This window comes from Salmo salar, chromosome ssa20, assembly GCF_905237065.1.
Source record: "Salmo salar chromosome ssa20, Ssal_v3.1, whole genome shotgun sequence".
Lineage (NCBI taxonomy): Eukaryota > Metazoa > Chordata > Actinopteri > Salmoniformes > Salmonidae > Salmo > Salmo salar.
The window spans coordinates 42,768,088-42,788,029 of NC_059461.1; the positions used below are offsets into that span (position 1 = coordinate 42,768,088).

Genomic DNA, 19,942 nt, shown 5'->3' on the forward strand with positions numbered 1-19,942 from the left:
ATTTAAGTGAAAACTATAACTTGGCCACTCAGGAACGTTCACTATCTTCTGGGTAAGCAACTCCAGTGTAGATTTGGCATTGGGTTTTAGGTTATTGTCCTGCTGAAAGGTGAATTCACCTCCCAGTGTCTGGTGCCTGTGCTTCTGAAAAACTCTCCAATCCTTAATAATTACAATCATACCCATAACATGATGCAGCCACCACAATGCTTGAAAATAGAGAGTGGTAATCAGTAATATGGGGCAAATACAATAAAACACAACCCTTTGTATTCAGGACAAAAAGTGTATTGTTTTACCATGTTTTTTGCAGGCCTAGATAAATGCATACGTTTTTTTCTGGCCTTGTGTTCTAAAAATATGTTGGTTTTTTTTCATTTGAGTTCTTGAGTTCAATATAATTTATTGTGGCAAAACCTAAGAAATGTAGTTGTGTCCTGTTGATAAATATGGATTCCCCCTGTGAAGAAAGTGTAGAATTGAAGGAAATTGTTTTAAAATGTATAACAATTTTAAAATGTTTAATATAAAATAAAATTGCACCCTCACTTTCAGACACTTTCAGTCTGACGCCAATGTCTATATTATTATAATACCATAAGCTGCATGCTTACGGCAGTGAATTTCAGTGCGAGTCTCCTGCTTTCACTCAATTCTCTGGTTTAATAAGAGCAATGGGAGTCCTTGACTATGCAGTTGCAGCCAAATATATTGACACACTTGCGCTTTTCTTAAATAATTCCCTATTTCTTAAAGAATTACTTTTGGAGATTTTCAACATTGCCGATTTTATTTTTGTAAACTTAAGTTTACAATTTTAATTTAGAAAAGAAATGACAAATGGCATGGACAAAATGATTGACACTCCGTAAGCTAGTACTTTGTTACCCAGCCTTTGGCCAAGATGACTACAACAAGCATTGGCAGTTATCAATGAGCTTGCTGCACCTTTCTACTGACAATTTGTCCCACTTTTCAGTAGCAAACTGCTCTAATTCTTCAATATTTGAGTGGTACCTGCCACCAAGTGCTGTTTTCAGATCTCGCCATAGGTTTTGGAAGTAGAAAGCTGCAGCAAGCTCATTGATGGCTACAAGAAGCGTTTGCATAACACCTTCTTGTTGAACATCTCATTCCAAAATCATGGGCATTAATATGGAGTTGGTCCCCCCTTTGCTGCTGCAACAACCTCCACTCTTCTGGGAAGGCTTTCCACTTGAAGTTGGAACGTTGCTGCAGGGACTTGCTTTCATTCAGCCACAAGAACATTAGTGAAGTTGGCCCTGAAGTTGGGCGATTAGGCCTGGCTCGCAGTCAGCGTTCCAATTCATCCCAAAGATGTTCGATGGGGTTGAGGTCAGGGCTCTGTGCAGGCCAGTCAAGTTCTACCACACCAATCTCGACAAACCATTTCTGTATGGACCTCGCTTTGTGCACGGGGGCATTATCATGCTGAAACTGGAAAGTGCCTTCCCCAAACTATTGCCACAAAGTTGGAAGCACAGAATGTCATTGTATGTTGCAGAGTTAAGATGTCCCTTCACTGGAACTAAGAGGCCAAGCCCGAACCATGAAAAACAGTCTCAGACCATTATTCCTCCTCCACCAAACTTTACAGTTGGCACTATGCATTCGGGCAGGTAGCCTTCGCCTGGCATCTGCCAAACCCAGATTCGTTCATTGGACTGCCAAGATGGTGAAGTGGGATTCATCACTCCAGAGAACGTGTTTCCACTGATGCAGAGTCCAAAGGTGGCGAGCTTTACACCACTCCAGCCGACACTTGGCATTGCGCAAAGTGAACAAAGGCTTGTGTGCAGCTGCTCGGCCATGGAAACCCATTTCATGAAGCTCCCGACGAACAGTTCTTGTGCTGACGCAGTTTGGAATTTGGTAGTGAGTGTTGCAACGCGCTTCAGCACTCGGCGGTCCTGTTCTGTGAGCTTGTGTGGCCTTCGTTGTTGCTCCTAGACGTTTCCACTTCACAATTACAGCATTTCCAGTGGACCAGGGCAGCTCTAGCAGGGCAGAAATTTGACAAACTGACTTGTTGGTAAGGTGGCATCCTATGATGGTGCCACGTTGAAAGTCACTGAGCTCTTCTGTAAGGCCATTCTACTGCCAATGTTTGTCTATGGGGATTGCATAGCTGTGTGCTCAATTTTATACACCTGTCAGCCACGGGTGTGGCTGAAATAGCCAAATCAACAATTTGAAGGGGTCTCAGCATACCTTTGTATATATAGTGTATCTTAGCCAAAGGCTGTGCAACCAAGTACTAGCTCCGGGGTGCCAATCATTTTGTCCGTGCCATTTGTCATTCATTTGTAAATTTAAATTGTGAACTTAAGTTTACAATAATACAACTGGTTCTATAATGTTTAAAATCCAATTAGGTGTGGAGACCAAACGTTTTTCAATTTCAACTTATTCTAGAAGAAATAGGGAATTATTTAAGAAAAATGCCAATATATTTGGCTGCAACAGAATGTTAGAGCTAGGTGAGTTGTAGGTTACAGAGGATACAGTAAAGTGAAGGGAGAAAGGTTGATTTTGGAATTATTTGTCATGTTCCATGATATGTCCACTCTAGCAGAGCCCTTATGGTAAAGTGACGAATATGACCTTGCATTCTTCCCCCATTGACTTGTGTATGATTCCTGATGTCATCAATGTTCCTCAGCCTATAAGAGGCTGCTCTCTAGTGGTCAAATACAGGCACTAACGCCTAAATACAACATTAGGATGTCCAGTTGGATGTTAAATTTGTAAGTTATCATAACATTTGAAATGCAAGGAAAATATATTTTTGAATACTTTTTTCAAGAAAATATGTTTTTTATGGCGTAAAAAAACATGGAGGGGGGTGCCCCGCAGGAAAACACCAGAGGTGTGGCACAAAGTCCCTTTGAAATCTGAAACAAAGTCAAAACAAGACATCGGGTAGTAGGGTTAATGTTATGGTCAGCATACTATCTCAACTGTCTTTCTTATTCTTCCATCTGTTACCCACCCTCCTCTCTCTCAGTCCTTGATGAAGGCCCTTTTATCTTCCTCACATCTTTCTTTGTCCTTAATCATGACCTCTCTCTCCTCCACTACCTTCTTTCTTATTTAGTCTTCTAAATCTCCTCAAGCCTCTGCCTCCAGTGGTCAATGGAGTCCATGACACTCCAATCAATCAAATGTATTTATAGTGCCCTTCTTACATCAGCTGATGTCACAAAGTGTTGTACAGAAACCCAGCCTAAAACCCCAAACAGCAAGCAATGCAGGTGTAGAAGCACGGTGGCTAGGAAAAACTCCCTAGAAAGGGCGGAACCTTGGAAGAAACCTAGAGAGGAACCAGGCTATGAGGGGTGGCCAATCCTCTTCTGGTTGTGCCCAGGTGGAGATTATAACAGGACATGGACAAGATGTTCAAATGTTCATAGATGACCAGCAGGGTCAAATAATAATAATCACAGTGGTTCTAGAGGAGGAGTATCTCAGGAGTAAATGTCAGTTGACTTTTCATAGCTGATAATTTAGAGTATCTCTACCTCTCTTGCTGTCTCTAGAGAGTTGAAAACAGCAAGTCTGGGACAAGGTAGCATGTCCGGTGAACAGGTCAGGGTTCCATTGCCGCAGGCAGAACAGTTGAAACTGGAGCAGCAGCACGACCAGGCGGACTGGGGACAGCAAGGAGTCATCAGGCCAGGTAGTCCTGAGGCATTGTCCTAGGGCTCAGTTCCTCCGAGAGAGAGAAAGAGAAAAAGAGAGAGAGAATTAGAGAGAGTATGCTTAAATTCACACAGAACACCGGATAAGACAGGAGAAATACTCCAGATATAACAGACTGATCCTAGCACCCCGACACAAACTATTGCAGCATAAATACTGGAGGCTGAGACAGGAGAGGTCAGGAGACACTGTGGCCACGTCCGACGATTCCCCCGGACAGGGACAAACAGGTAGGATATAACCCCTCCCACTTTGCCAAAGCACAGCCCACACCACTAGAGGGATATCTTCAACCACCAAATTACTATCCTGAGACGAGGCCGAGTATATCCCACGGCACGATCTCCCCCACGGCACGAACCCAAAGGGGGGCGCCAACCCGGACCGGAAGATCACATCAGTGACTCAATCCACTCCATAGTTGTAACATTAGTTGTGTTCGAATACTCATACTAACCATACTATTTGTGATGTAAATTGAGTATGTAGTATTGGTCATGGTATGGATATAGATAGTAATCCAAAAGTTCCCAGATGTCGTAGTAAAGTTGCCAACATACGAAGTATACAAGCAGTGGACACTATTTCCATGCTTTTAGGGCCCATAATGCAATTCTTCAGAAAATGTGCGTGGCTACACGTTTTCAGATTGGAAGTTAATGGCAGAAAATATGCAGCTGAAGTCTGACGAGAGTGGATACAAATTCATTGCTTTAACTAATGACAAATGTTAAGAAAATGTTGTGCAATGTAATAAAGGAATTTTCAAATACGTTAAGTTACACCAGACATTTGGCTGACCATTTGTTAGCTACACTATCCGTACGAACCGCATATCATTACAGCAGTATGTAATAGCTAGCTAGCAACCAAACATAACGTTAGTTGGCTACTCATATATCGGACTTGCCAGTATATTAACTATATGCCATCTAACTAACTACCCAACATTTATTGACTTAATTATTCATGTCTTTCTTAGCTAAGTGGTATAGTCGTTGTGCATTTGCAATGGACATTGTTAATTCGCTCTGGCTATCTACTCCAAATTTCAGAGCACTCTCGTCTGAGTGTGCCAGTGCATAATAACTGAAGCAGCACAGTTAGTCACCAATGGTCTTGATAACATGAAAACAGCCTAACCAGCTCTGCTGGGATGTTTTCTCATTTGTGTCTGGAAGTAGCTAGCAAGCTAGCCAACGTTAGCCAGTTAGCTTGGGTGCTTGACTACTGGTGTTGTGAGGTCAGAACGCTCGCACCAACCCTACTCCCAGTGTGTGCTCTGAACACTCCGAGAACGAAACACTCCGAATTTACGAAAGGACAATCTGACAACGCTCTGAATTTACGAAAACTCAGAGCGCACTCTGAGTGTGAATGCACCATAGGTGTTTCTGTTTCTTCATCCTCCTCCTTCTCCCTCTTAATTACTCCCTTCTCTTTCTCAATGTCCTTGCGCACTCTCTCTATTTCCACATTATTTTGCACCTCGTCTTATTTCCATTTCACCACCACAGCCAGGATTGTTGCTGTCTCCTTCTCCTCAGTGATGGCTGCTCTAATCTCCTCCATCCATTCTATTTTGATTATCAAGCCATTCCGCATTAATAAATTGTAGTTCATTACTATAAATGCAAGTAGTCAACTTGCAATGATAGTCCATTCTATTATAAGTGTGTGTATGTGTGAGTGTGTACATTTGTGTGTCTTTGCCTCTATTTGTTTGTTGTGAGAGTGCTGGGTTTGTTTAGAGGGTTGTTTAGCGTCAGTTGGCTGACCCATTTGAGGAAGGGGAGACCTGCAGATTTGCTCATCGCCATAGGGTGTCTGGGAGGATGATAGTGTATACACAACAATGACGCCTGCAATGTTACCATCGGAGCCATGTTCTTTTCTGTAAAAATTGTAATGCTCAGCCTGAGGTGGTCTGGCTACATGACAAACACAGGCTAGAATTTATTTTCAGAAAGGAAGAATTTGACATTGCCCAATTTATTTCCAAACTCTAGGGGAGAAGAAGAAATGTATTGTTTATATGAATTAACCTTAACCTTACAATGTGACCAAGTGGTAGATATAGATGCTACAAATGCAATATATACATCTTAAATTGTAATATGTCATTTTGTTTTGCGCTTTGATGATTTGTGTCTTGTGATTACATTTTACATTTTAGTAATTTAGCAGACGCTCTTATCCAGAGCGACTTACAGTAGTGAATGCATACATTTCATACATTTTTCATACATTTTTTCCCCCGTACTGGTCCCCCGTGCGATAAGAACCCACAACCCTGGCGTTGCAAAAACCATGCTCTACCAACTGAGCCACACAGGACTACTATCATGACATGCACAGTCATGTTTCCAGTCACAAGTACGCTTTAGCCTTTCCCCAAGAAGAACTGGCTGCAACTCACTAGTGGGTACCAGAGCCACTTGAGACCCTTTGGGAACTACTGGATCACGCTCATTAGGCACCACATGGAAGAAAGACTAACCAACAGGTAGGGATTACCTGAAATTGTCCAATGAGAAACGCTTGTTTTCATGTTCTGCTTGAAAATAAAAAAATGTATACCCCAATTTCGTGATAGCCAATAGGTAGTTACAGCTTTGTCCCATCGCTGCAACTCCCGTACGGACTCGGGAGAGACGAAGGCCGAGAGCCATGTCTCCTTTGAAACACGACCCGCCAAGCCGCACTGCTTCTTGACACACTGCTTGCCTAACCCGGAAGCAACAGGAATCACTAGAACACGATGGGACAAGGACATCCTGTCCGGCCAAACTCTCCCCTAACCTGGACGACGTTGGGCCAATTGTGCACCGCCTCATGGGTCTCAGAGACAGCAGGGGTTCAAGCTGTAGAACCCAGTTCCTACATTTGAATATAAAAAATTTATTTTATCAAACAAAAATATGCTACATTTTATCTCTGGGACCCTCAGGATGACAAATCAGAGCAAGATTACTGAATGTAAGTACATTATTTACCATCAAAGGTGAATGTATCAAACCAGTTGCGGTGCTAAGTTTTCTGTTGTTGAGCACTCTCCTCAAACAATTGCATGGTATTTTTTCACTGTAACAGCTACTGTAAATTGGACAGTGCAGTTAGAATAACACGAATTTAAGCTTTTTTCCCATATAAGACATGTCTATGTCCTGGAAAGCTTGCTGTTACCTATGTCATGCTAGTCACATTAGCGTAAGTTAGCGCACGTTAGCATCAACCATCCCAGTATAGGGACACCGATCCAGTAGAGGTTAACCTCACTGGGGTAGGGGGCATCATTCGGAATTTTGGATGAAAAGCATATCCAAAGTAAACTGCCTGCTACTCAGGTCCAGAAGATAGGATATGCATATAATTGGTAGATTTGGATAGAAAACACTCTAAAGTTTCCAAAACTGTTAAAATAATGTCTGTGAGTATAACAGAACTGATATGGCAGGTGAAAACCTGAGGAAAATCCATCCAGGAAGTGCTATTATTTAGAAATTCCTGTTTTTCCATTGAAAGCCTATCCACCATACAAAGACTTATGACCTAGTTCACGATCCATATGGCTTCCACTACATGTGGCCAGTCTTTAGGCATTGTTTCAGGCTTTTACTCTGAAAAATGAGGGATAAACACCACTTTCAATGAGATGACAGAGGAAATTTCCAGACATGAGTCCTGCGCATGACCGGGAGCGTGCCTTTCTTGTTTTTCCTTTTCTATTGACGACGCTATTGTCCGGTTGAAATATGATCGATTATTTATGACAAAAACAACCTGAGGATTGATTATAAACATCGTTTGACACGTTTCTATGAACTTTTATGGTACTTTTTATATTTTTCGTCTGTCTGTTGTGACCACGCTTTGTTCCAATGGATTACTGAAAACGCACCAGGTTTTTGTTTGAATATAAAGAGGGAATTTAAGCCCATATGGGCTGGGCAGTGGGCACCAAATGGTGTATGACATTTGAAATCAAATCAATTAAATATCTACACAACCTACATACAGTATTCACACACATACAATGCACTTTGTCCCCCTGCTTCTGTGGTTAACTAAATGCATCTGTGGTTTGTGTACATATGTCATTTATTTGTGTTCATCTCTGTTCTACGCAGGGTCTGAACTGCAGTGTTGTGGTTCAGATGGTCAGTAACGTCAAGGCCCTTCACAGTGAGACAGAGCTGCTACTGGCAGGCAAGATGTGCCTGGTAAGTCTCAAAGTTGTTGTCTTCCTGCCTGTCGGTGTGTCTGTCTGCCTGTGTGCAGCTGCCTGCGTCTATTTTTTTTTTTTTTGGGGGGGGGGTGTTCAATATGTTTTTCTTTGTAAATACGAATGTCTTCCCAGCAGTTGGACCCTCCACAGAAGGAGCAGTTGACTGAAGCCCTGGGCACTGTGGCTCAGCAGCTATGCAGACTGTCAGACATACCCTGGCTGTGTCAGCTCATCGAACCTGGGGATGATGAGGTAGATCTAGATGCCACCACACACACTATTCACACCAGCCTCTTACCTCAGTGTTTTTCAATCTTAGTCCTAGGGACCCACAGGGGAGTACATTTTAGTCCCAGTCCAGTAATGCCACACCTGATTTAACCCCTTACATTTGTGGGAATTGGCCAATATGGATAGGGCTAAATTGAAATGTTTTTTACAGAAGTGGAAATATGGAAATAATCTATAACCATGGTAACAGTTAAAAGGGAACAGTTTGGAGATTATGGGGAAATTATTAGACTAAAGGTGACAACACAACAGTTCACCTGACACAAGACTGAATCCAAACATTATACTGTTGATTTTATGTGCATTTGACATTTACTGTACTTTTTACATTTGCTGTACTTTGACAAATTTTTTTGATAACAAAATCTGAAAATACTCTGGATACATTCAGTAAAATAATAAGAACATTTTGGGTAGGTGCAAAAGGACAAACAAAAAAATGACAAGGGTTTGAGTGAGAGGTCTAACTGGTGATTCCAAATGGTCACCCTTCTCTCCAAAGTAATTCCAATGTACTTTTATGACTCAAAGAACAGTCTTCAACTATAAGGGGCTTTTTTGATCTCTCCTACCTGTGCCGTTGAGGAGCTATAGTAATACAGCAAACAGCCTCATTCTATCCGGGACAACCTAGGGTATAACGCCATGTCATCTTGTAACTGTACATCAAACATATTGATCATAAACATTTGAAACTGTATATTACATGAGTTTTATGATATGGAAATGTGAAGTGCACATTTGGACTCGCAGGTGTTTGGCTTGCTTGTCGGACATCAAAGCGGTATTTATTATGATCGACAACGTCTCATCTTTCGAGTCCTCGCAATTTACAGCACTTCCCTCACTTAGACAACAATAAATGTGGAAAAGTTGCCCAATTAGCGGGAGGGATGGGGGCCACTTCATAGTCACACGGTGCTCAAGTTCAGAACGGCTGTCAGTCAAAACCCATACAGATCTGTGAAGTGGAGACGCTGACGTCATGTATAACATGTTACTGTGTTCCAATTTAGGCTCTTATCAGTGTCCAAATCTACAATTTTCAACCTGTATACGGGTACGAGTGGAAAGGGCTACCTAATCAAGGTCTTGATGATTGATTCATTTAGTTCTAAGCTAGAGTAAAACTGTTCACCTCTGTGGGTCAATAGTACTGGACAGTCTATATCACCCAATGTCTAACCTGTCTGTCTGGCTGTCTTTCTCTAACCTGTCTGTGTTTCTGCAGGGACACCTGGCTGATTTCTCCAAGCGTAGCCGCAGTGCCAAGTTTTGTCTCGTCCCCAAGTTCAAGAAGGACAAAAACAACAAGAACAAGGAGGCCTGTGCCACTCTCACACTGCCAGGTACTATCTACCTCTCTTTTTCTCTCTCTCTCTCTCTCTCTCTCTCTCTCTCTCTCTCTCTCTCTCTCTCTCTCTCTCTCTCTCTCTCTCTCTCTCTCTCTCTCTCTCTCTCTCTCTCTCTCTCTCTCTCTCTCTCTCTCTCTCTCTCTCAGCAATTAGTCTGGATCACTCTCTCTCTCAGCAATTAGTCTGGATCACTCTCTCTCTCTCTCAGCAATTAGTCTGGATCACTCTCTCTCTCTCTCAGCAATTAGTCTGGATCACTCTGGGTTAAATAATGCTTGGACGATGACAAATCAGGGTCAAATCTATCTGAGGTCTGCACAACCTTCCACACACCACCTATCTCTCTTCTGATTGGTTAACCAAATCAACACCTTCGCTCTGATTGGCTATCATAAGCAGAGCTCCTGGCCCAGTGGCTCCAGGTAGAATGTATACGCAGATCTATGATCAGCTTACCCTGCCCTGATCTTAACTTAAACCATTAAAAGTTAAAAACCACAAAACTGCAGTGGTGGAAAAGGTACCCAATTGTCATACTTGAGTAAAAGTATAGATACCTTAATAGAAAGTTACTCAAGTAAAAGTGGAAGTCACCTAGTAAAATACTACTTGAGTAAAAGTCTAAAAGCATTTGGTTCTAAATATACTTAAGTTTCAAAAGTAAAAGTATAAATAATTTCAAATTGCTTATATTAAGCAAAGCAGAAGGCACCATTTTCTTGTTTTTAAAATTTACAAATGATGCATTTGTGTTTAGTAAGTCCGCCAGATCAGAGGCAGTAGGGATGACCAGGGATGTTCTCTTGATAAGTGTGTGAATTGGACAAGTTTCCTGTCCTGTTAAGCATTTCAAGTGTAACAAGTACTTTTTGTCATGGAAAATGTAGGGAGTAAGGAAGTAAATGGAATGTAGTGAAGTAAAAGTTGCCCAAAATATAAATAGTAAAGTACAAATACCCCCAAAAACTACTTAAGAAGAACTTTAAAATATTTTTACTTAAGAACTTTACACCACTGCAAAACTGACCTTAGATCAGCATCTTCTGACAATCTAAATTTACACTGGCCCAGTTTATGGGCTGTAGTAGGTCGAAGTTCCCCTTAACCACTGATACAGGGTCATATATTTTTTCTTCCCCCTAATGGTCAACGTTAGTATTGACGGTAGGTTCATCTGACCCTAGAGCTGCGGTTAAGGGCTGTGGCAGGGTTGTGGCGTCTCTCTGTGGTGTCTGTCCGTGGTGTTGGGGGTCTGAAGGGGGTCTTGCTTTCTGCAGTGCACCAGTGGGGCACAGAGGAGGTAGCCGCCTGGCTGGAGATCATCTGTCTCACCGAGTACAAGGAGATCTTTATTGGGCACGACGTGCGTGGTGCCGAGCTGCTGTACCTGGAGAGGAGGGACCTCAAGGTACTGCACACATACAGGCTGTCCCAAATATCTCTCCTTCCTCCCAAAGTGTGTGCATGTTTACTTCCCTTCACTCATTTGAAAGGAAATAGTGGCATAAGAAACTCCCACTAGGCCATGCCTCCACCAATCCAATGCTTTTAGGTTTGTGGGAGGTAGTGAACGAGCAGTGATGGGGAGTAGAGAACCAAATGTAGTTCAACTAGTAATTTAATTACATTTTGCTGTAGCTTGGTTGTAGTTGAACTAAATTCAAATCTTGGTAGTGTTTTCAGTAGTTTTTTGCCATGTAGCTAACTACTGGAACTACACACCTTTTTTTTTTGCAAAAAGAACCGAAAATATGGGTAAAGTAGGCCATATTTCCTTTCTTTTTCGGCATCAGACCTGCCTAATTTTCACTTGAAACATAGTTTTTTTGTGTTGAAAAGGCTAAATTACACATTATGTTAGCATCTGACTCCGGAGTGCAATTTGTAATCTATAACATTTTCAATATGATAATTTTCCACGAAGTATACTGAACAAAAATAAAAAAGCAACATGTAAAGTGGACGCATGTTTCATGAGCTGAAATAAAAGATCTCAGAAATGTTCCATATATACACAAAGCAAATTTCTCTCAAATATTGTGCACAAATTTGTTTACATTCCTGTTAGGGAGCATTTCTACTTTGCCAAGATAATCTATCCACCTGACAGGTGTGGCATATCAAGAAGCTGATTAAACAGCATGATCATTACACAGGTGTACCTTGTGCTGGGACAAATAAAAGGCCACTCTAAAATGTACAGTTTTGTCACACAACACAATCACAGATGTCTAAAGTTTTGAGGGAGCGTGCAATTGGCATGCTGACAGCAGGAATGTCCACCAGAGCTGTTGCCAGAGATTTGAATGATAATTTCTCTACCATATGCCGCATCACGATAATGCACGGCCCCATGTCGCAAGGATCTTTACACAATTCCTGGAAGCTTAAAATGTCGCAGTTATTCCATGGCCTGCATACTCACCTGACATGTCACCCATTGAGCATGTTTGGGATGCTTTGGATCAACGTATACGAAAGTGTGTTCCAGTTCCTGCCAATATCCAGCAACTGCACAAAGCCATTGAAGAGGAGTGGGACAACATTCCACAGGCCATAATCAACAGTCTGATCAACTCTATGTGAAGAAGATGTGTCACGCTGCATGAGGCAAATGGTGGTTACACCAGACACTGACTGATTTTTCTGATCCATGCCCCTACCTTTTTTTTAAGTATCTGTGACCAACAGATGCATATCTGTATTCCCAGTTATGTGAAATCCATAGATTAGGGTTTAATGAATTTATTTAAATTGACTGATTTCCTTATATGAACTAACCCAACAAAATCTTTGACATTTTTGCGCGTTACATTTATATCTTTGTTCAGTATAGTTATAGTAGATAAAAGTTAAGAATTTGAAGTTAGGATAGCCTGAACATGTGGTGTCTAAATTGTTGCATAAAATGTTTTGTTCAGTATAGTTTGGATGTAGTTTACTACTTTTTCAAAGTAACTTTAGTTAAGTGAACTATGTTTCTTAAGGGTAGCTTAATTTCTTCTATTGTGAAGTAATTTTGTAGCTTGGTAAACTATATTTTCAGAGTAGCTTCCCCAACACTGTGAACAAGTGCACACGTCATGTGAAAGGAGATATTATTGGGACACACCCATTGTTTCAGGTGCCAGATAGAGCTTTCTTATGTTTCACTATTCTGGGGCTTTACCATGAGTGTTTGATTTTATTCCCTCGTCATTGATTTAAATTATTTATAGTCTATATAGAGCTTAGAGTTTTCCCTGCTAGGTGACGTCTGGAAAAAATCCTGACCCTACATGCTACATAGGTCCATATGTGTGCCTTGGTGTTTGTTCTAATGTGTGTGTGTGTCCGTCCGTCCAATGCAGGACTTGGGGGTGACGAAGGTTGGCCACATGAAGCGTATCCTCCAGGGTATCAGAGTGTTGAGTTGCAGCAGCAGCACTGCCAGCGAAGCCTAGGCTCTCTCCTGTACGTCTGTGTGTGCCGCACCAGAGCCTCTACCCAAACTGACTGTGCCCAGCCGCGCTGAACAGCTTGAACGCAATGGGACCAACAACTCACTTACCTTAACCTCTGTACACTCAAATATGGATTTGAGTTTAGTCAACCAATCAGATTTAACACAGTGCCTTTCTTCACTCTCCACCTCGGCAGCGTCCAGGAGCAACCAACTGAACTGCAAACGGGAGGGGGAGGCCAAACCACTATTTTATATTTTTTATTTAACCTTTATTTAACGAGGCAAGTCAGTTGAGAACAAATTCTTATTTTCAATGACGGCCTAGGAACAGTGGGTTAACTGCCTTGTTCAGGGGCAAAACAACAAATGTTTACCTTGTCAGCTTGGGGAATCAATCTATCAACCTTTTGGTTACTGGACAAATGCTCTAACCAGGCTACCTGCCGCCCCTAATCTTTGCTGCCCTGTGTGAGGAGGGGAGGGGTGTTCAATGACGTCAGTTGAGAGAGGAAAGTCAGGAGAGATTGCACGGAATCCAGTCGGGCTGACTAGCCGGAACAAAGCCTGCCGACAGAAACTCAACTACCCAGAATGCCTTATCAACAAACCAGCGCCAGACTCCACCAATTAACGTTAGACCAATTTAACTTTTCTTAGGGCTAGACACCCAACTTCCGGTGAAACTGGAGGGCGTGCAATTCAAATAAATAATTATAAATATTATGGATTTTAAACATTTATGTACATATAAGTGTCTTATATCGGCTGAAAGCTTAAATTCTTGTTAATCTAACTGCCCTGTAGATTTACAGTAGCTATTACAGCGAAAACATGCCATGCGATTGTTTGAAGACGGCGCCCCACATCGAAATATTTTTCCACCGGCACAGGTTTCATACATTCACATATAACGATGAAATATTCACTTACTTTTTGAAAATCTTCCGCTGATTTGTCATCCAAAGGGTCCCTACTATAACATGTAGTGTCATTTTGTTAGATAAAATCCTTCTTTATATCCCAAAAAGTCAGTTTAGTTGGCGCCATCGATTTGAGTAATCCAATCGTTCAACTTGCAGAGAAAGGAATCCAAAAATCTACCCCTAAACTTTCTTTCAACAAGTCAAAATACATTTATATTTACTCCTGAGATACCCTAAAATGTAATCAAACTATAATATTTATTTCAGAAAGAAGTATGCTCAATAGGAAACCGATTTTAGTAGGTGCGTAATGTCTTCATGGCGCGCTCAAACACAAATTTCCGAGACTGTGTCCCTCTACTAAAAATGTATTTCTTATTCGTTTTTGAAGTTACAAGCCTGAAACCTTGAACATAGACTGCTGACACCCTGTGGAAGCCATAGGAATTGCATACAGGAAGCAAATTTTCAATATGACCGTTCTCTTGCATTTCTAAGAGGATGGTCTCTCAAAAAAATGAAAAAAAGTCTGGTTGGGTTTTCTTTGGATTTTCTCCTACCATATCTATTGTTATATTCTCCTACATTATTTTAACATTTCTACAAACTTCAAAGTGTTTTCTTTCCAATGGTACCAATTATATGCATATCCTGGCTTCAGGGCCTGCGCTACAGGCAGTTTACGTTGGGTGCATCATTCAGACAGGAAGTGGAGAAAAAAGGGGCCTAGCCCTAAACCGTTGATACATTTTAGAAGCTCGTTAGCCAAGTCAAGAAAGATGTAGAAACTAGCAAGGCTTCATCTCGAATGACACCCTATTCCTCATATAGTGCACTATTTTTGACTAGAGCTTCATAGGCCTCTGGTCAAGAGGTAATGCAGTGCATGGGGGATACTAGGTGTCTTTTGAGCTGCACAACGTATGGGGGCAGCTCAAAGACTATATTTCCATAGAAAAGACTGATGGAACAGTTTTTTGTATTGAAATATGCATCTATTTATTTCTGATATGCATTGTACCGGATATGTTGTCCCAGAGTTTGAATGTGTTTGAACCAGGATATTTCTGAAAATGACGCGGGATGCCAGGTACTGTAATATGCTCCCAAAACCAAAACAGAAAGACTGGAAGAGGTCTGAACTACAAGGATAAGCAGTGACAATCAACCAATCACTCTAATGAATCGAACCATGTGCATGTGTAATTTCTTTCTCTGTATGTCTCTCCTCATCCGTGTCCTTTTTATACAGATTACAATTTCAACTACCTAGGTTGAATGTGGGGCTGGTAAACTAGACGACCCTGCTTTGTCACCAGACGTCCTATGTTAGAGCGTGAAGGGCCCCCGATGGTCGTGTTCAGTAGCGCACACCGTAGTCAAACGTTTGGCAAGGAAAAACAAAGATCTGTGTTCTTATCAGAGATTCAGGTAGTCTCCCTGTTTCAAAATGTTTCCCACCTACTGAACAACACTTATGTATTGTAGGGTAAAGCCAAACTCAACTGTGCCCTACATAATCTACAAACTGTCACATATCGGGCAGGTCTCGGGGTCTGTGGAGCACGTCTCGGCACTCTTTGGTGTCAAGTAGAGTTACAATAGATCTATGTCACATTTTTCAAACAATGAACACTGCTTTAAGATTATTCTCCTCGGTGAATGTAGTTTCCCAGACCCAGATTAAGCCATCTTCTGGATTAGAAAGGCACACTTAATGGAGAATCTTCCTCAGAAGTGCTTTTTAGTTCAGGAGTAGACTCAATCTGGGTCCAAGAAACCGGACGATAATGCTTAGAGCCTCTAGTTTTTCCTGACCATGTTATATCCTGAAACTCAACTCGACCACTAGCCCCTACCCCCGTTGGCACTTGTGTAGATCTGAGAGGATTGGATAGGAAAATAAGCAATATGGTGGTAGCTCAGTTTTGCCCTCTGACGGACCAGGTGGAATTGTCACCAATTGCTCTTACCTATCCTCTTAGGTCTGCACAAGTGAATAAGAGGTAGGGACCAGGGGTTTATTTGGGATTCAGGGAATATCTAGGGTATAATAAGTAGGCCCAGTGTACTTCCTGGTCAAGTACCTGGGTCAGGAGAAACTCTTTGGCCTAGTCATGTTCTCTCCCGCTCAGTCTTGTGTGGATGTCAGAGTTGTGTTTTATGTTCTCATTATTATGGTCTGTATGGTCATATAATTTCCCTCCTCACAACCTTTGGGGTTGTCCCTTTTTTCTTTGCTTGTCCTGAATCGTGAACCCCTGGGAAGCGGTCTCTATCGTTCCAGTATTTATTGATAATTTATACGTTAGAAATAATACTGAATACTATACCTCTCTTTTCCATGTACATAAGCCCGACCCCCTGGGCTGTAATATGTCTGTCTTGTACAGTGAAATACCACCATCCTGTAATAAAAATTGTCTGTGTGAGTTGGGTCTTTGGATATGTTTATTTAGTCATTCCCTTCACGTGGATTGCATTCAAGATTTAAATTGTTTAAAAATGTTTAGTTCATAAATTGAAGGTGAAACATTGTGCTGAATATTCCCTGGCCACACTTTAGAACTATGGCAGATGAAAATGTGTTTCTCAATAAAACATTGTCTCATGATACTTTAGAATCAGACACATGAGTATGATGAGTAGTGTAAAACTGTTCCGTGACTTGAATGCTGCCCTGGCTAGTGCCAATGATTCACTGCGTCAATATTTAGAATCTAGTTAAAGATCAATTGCCGAGCTTGTGGGGAAAAGCCACCATTTTAGCAGACACCCACAGAAAACGGTAGGTTCTCTCTCATAACTAAATCTAGATTAGTGAACCAAGCTGATCCCAGTTCAATCCCTTCAACTTCTACCTGGACCGGAGGGATGTCACAGTCTGACGGTTGGCTCCTCACAGTACTTCTGGTCTCAGTCGGTTCCCTGTTTGAATCAAAAGGTAACACCTCACCTTGTAGTCAGTGGAAAGTGCCCATTTATTGTACTGTATTTGCAATCTGTAATTAAACCACCTACCTCAATTCCAGGTTACTAGATACTTGATGAGATATTTACTTTTGTGATGGGTGTCGTACATGGTTGATGTTCTCACTCCAGTAACTTAAAATGGAACTCAGTTCAGTGATATGATTAAGCTACACAACTAAAACCAGCAAATCTCTGCTCAAGGCTCTTGTCAATGGGTTACAGACATCAGTATTGTATATGAATGCCACTTAGACACTTTTTTGTCTACACAACTAAAACCAGCAAGACTATGCAATGGTCAATAGACATCAGTATTGTATATGAATGCAACTTAGACACTTCTTTCTTCAATGGGCCTACATTTGTTTTGGAATTGAACCCACAACCCTGCCATTGCCAGCATCATGCTCTTACCAACTGAGCCACACAGGGCTGCGGTGTTGTTCCCACTCTGGGGTGAAATTTCCCCTAGGTACAGATCAAGGATCAGCTTCCCCTTCCTCAATCCTAACCTTAACCAGAATTGTGTAAAATGCTAAACTGACACAAAATCAACATTTAGGGGCAACTTCACCCTACTCTGTTGTACAGTGTTTCTGGAGCAGAGGCATGCAGTGCAGCTTCTCCGAGGGCCCCGGTGGCCCAGGGCCAACTTCTTCCTTGAGGAGATGATGCCCGGCAACCTGGAGCGGGAGTGCTATGAGGAGACCTGTTCCCAGGAGGAGGCTGCTGAGATCTTCCAGACCAAGGAGAAGACGGTACTAGAACAGCTCCATCACATGAAAGCTCTGGTGCAGGGAATTCGCACTAGCCCCCTGGACCAGAGCTTATGAACACTCTGTTCAAACTTTGCAGTTTGCACTAACGTGTCCTATGTCAGGATTTTGACCACATTCTGATTGTGCCCTCATCTGGCCACAGTGCGGACACAGTGGACCAATAAGAGATACATTTTAATACCATGTATAGACTTACTGAGCCTTGATTAGATAGTGATTGGATCATCTTGACTGGAAGACAAACTTAAGGTTACTTGCGTGACTCCGGTTCTCTGATATTATGAGTGCCACATCTCACTAGTGGAATTAACCAGAATCTCCTAAGTATCTCGAAGAACCAACCATATATGTCTGTCGGTGCACCACCCTTCATACTGAAGAGCCACCCGCCTGCCCTCTGATCATTCTCGAGCGTACAGAACTTCCTCAGATTCTTTCAGGTAGGAAAATGTGGTGAGCTGTCTCACTCATAATATCAAAGAACCGGAGTTACGTAAGTAGCCTTTAGTTCTCTTTCAATTATACGTTTCGACATCTCACTATTGGGATATGGCTAGCTCCCGTTATCGCACACGTTCTCCGAAGCCAGATAGTCTCAACATCAACCCTCAGAGGCCCCGACACTAAGGACAATATGCACCAAAGAACGCCTTCTTTAATAAAAAAGAGAATATTTTATACATTTTCATTTAAAAAAAGGCTTCCCCACCTCCAAAACAAGTCGATTTAATTCCAATCCTCCCAGCTCCTTATCAAAAACATCCAAATCAAAAAGGCTTCTTCATGGTTGTTAGGGGGAGGCGAAAATAGAATAAGAACAGGGTCCTGGACCATGCATATTTACAACATTTCAGTAAGGGGCCAACCATGGCCTGAAAAGAAACACAACTTTAAAAAAAAGGCCAATAAAATACATTATTAAAATGATAAATTCAAGCATTGCATTTCATGGTCTGGAATGTATTTTCAGTAACAGCAAGATAGTCTGATAGTGACACCTCATCGCAAATCTCCTGCAAGGACATGCCTTTGAGCATTGCCCAAGAGGTAGCCATAGCTCTGGTGGAGTGAGCCTTTAGGGCCTCTGGAGGCTGTAACCCCTTGCTTTTATAGGCCAATATAATAGCTTCCACAATATGTGATAACCTTTGACGAGAGAGGGGCCTCCTCTTGCAGGACACAGAGTTGCTTGCGCAAAGCTCTCGTCCTATCCAAGTATATGTGCAGCGTGCGTACTGGACACAAACGCTGCAGCCGCTCCTTTTCCATAGAAAGGAAAACTGTCTTGTGGAAATCCACAAGCTTCAAGGCAAGACAATTGTAATTGCCACTAACCTTGGGCATAAAGGCGGAGTTGGGCAACAAGGTGACCTTGGAAAAGCCCTGGGAAAACTGCAGGCGCGAATGGTGAACTGACAGTGCATGTAGCTCACTTAATGCGGTTTTAAAGGAAAGCTATTTAATCTCAGCACATTCCAACGGCTGAAAAGCCTGCTGTGAAATAGCCTCAAGCACAATAGACAAATCCCATGATGAGGCTAAATCCTTGAGAACTGGACATAAGCGATGTGCCACCTTCATGAAATGAAATAACGGTTTGTTTTCCCACCGTGTTCTTGACAAAGCCTATATGACAGGCCAAGATGGCGGCTAGATAGACCTTAGACAGTGAATAAAGCCTTCCCTCTGTCCCAAAGGTCCTGCAAGAAGTATAAAGCCTCAGATACAGAGCATTGGTAAGGAATTATCTGTTTTTGGTCACACCACTTCTAAAATACGCACCATTTATTTCCATACAGTGAGCTTGTAGAAGGGGCCCTAGCACTCTGGATTGTATCAATGACTACAAGAGGCAAGCCAGTTGCATCCAGATTTAACCTCTCACGGGTCAGGTCTAGATGGCCATGATTTCCGGGTGAGGGTGGAAAATCTTTCTGTTTGCTTGGGTCAGCAGATTCCTGCGTAACGGTAGTTGACAAAGCTTGTTGTATAGCAGGGGAGTGATCAGAGCTTGCATTGCCATCGACAGGCTATCAAGATAAGGGATAAGCCCTTTTCCTCACTCTGGCCAGAATGGGGAGTGAGGTTGAGGGGAGGAAAAGTGTAAAGCAACACCCTTGGCCAAGGTTGTGCCAGCTCGTCCCCACTCCCAGTGGTGCGTCTCCTGCTTGCTTGAAAAGCATCGGCAGAATGTGTTTTCTTGCAAAGAGATCAACGGACGCTTG

General features: G+C 42.1%; 1 protein-coding gene and 1 pseudogene across 1 annotated transcript in view; both read left to right on the top strand.

The window, feature by feature from the left end:
• LOC106580632 (diacylglycerol kinase delta-like) overlaps window positions 1-13,871 on the top strand; it is a 62,916-nt pseudogene extending 49,045 nt beyond the window's left edge.
• A 2,845-nt stretch (window positions 13,872-16,716) lies between these two features.
• Window positions 16,717-19,942, top strand: part of fa9 (Coagulation factor IX) — a 35,197-nt gene continuing 31,971 nt past the window's right edge. Inside the window, 2 exon segments of the mRNA NM_001173726.1 lie at window positions 16,717-16,909; window positions 17,530-17,696. Of these exon segments, the coding sequence (NP_001167197.1) occupies window positions 16,840-16,909; window positions 17,530-17,696 (237 nt within the window). The 5' untranslated portion in view covers window positions 16,717-16,839.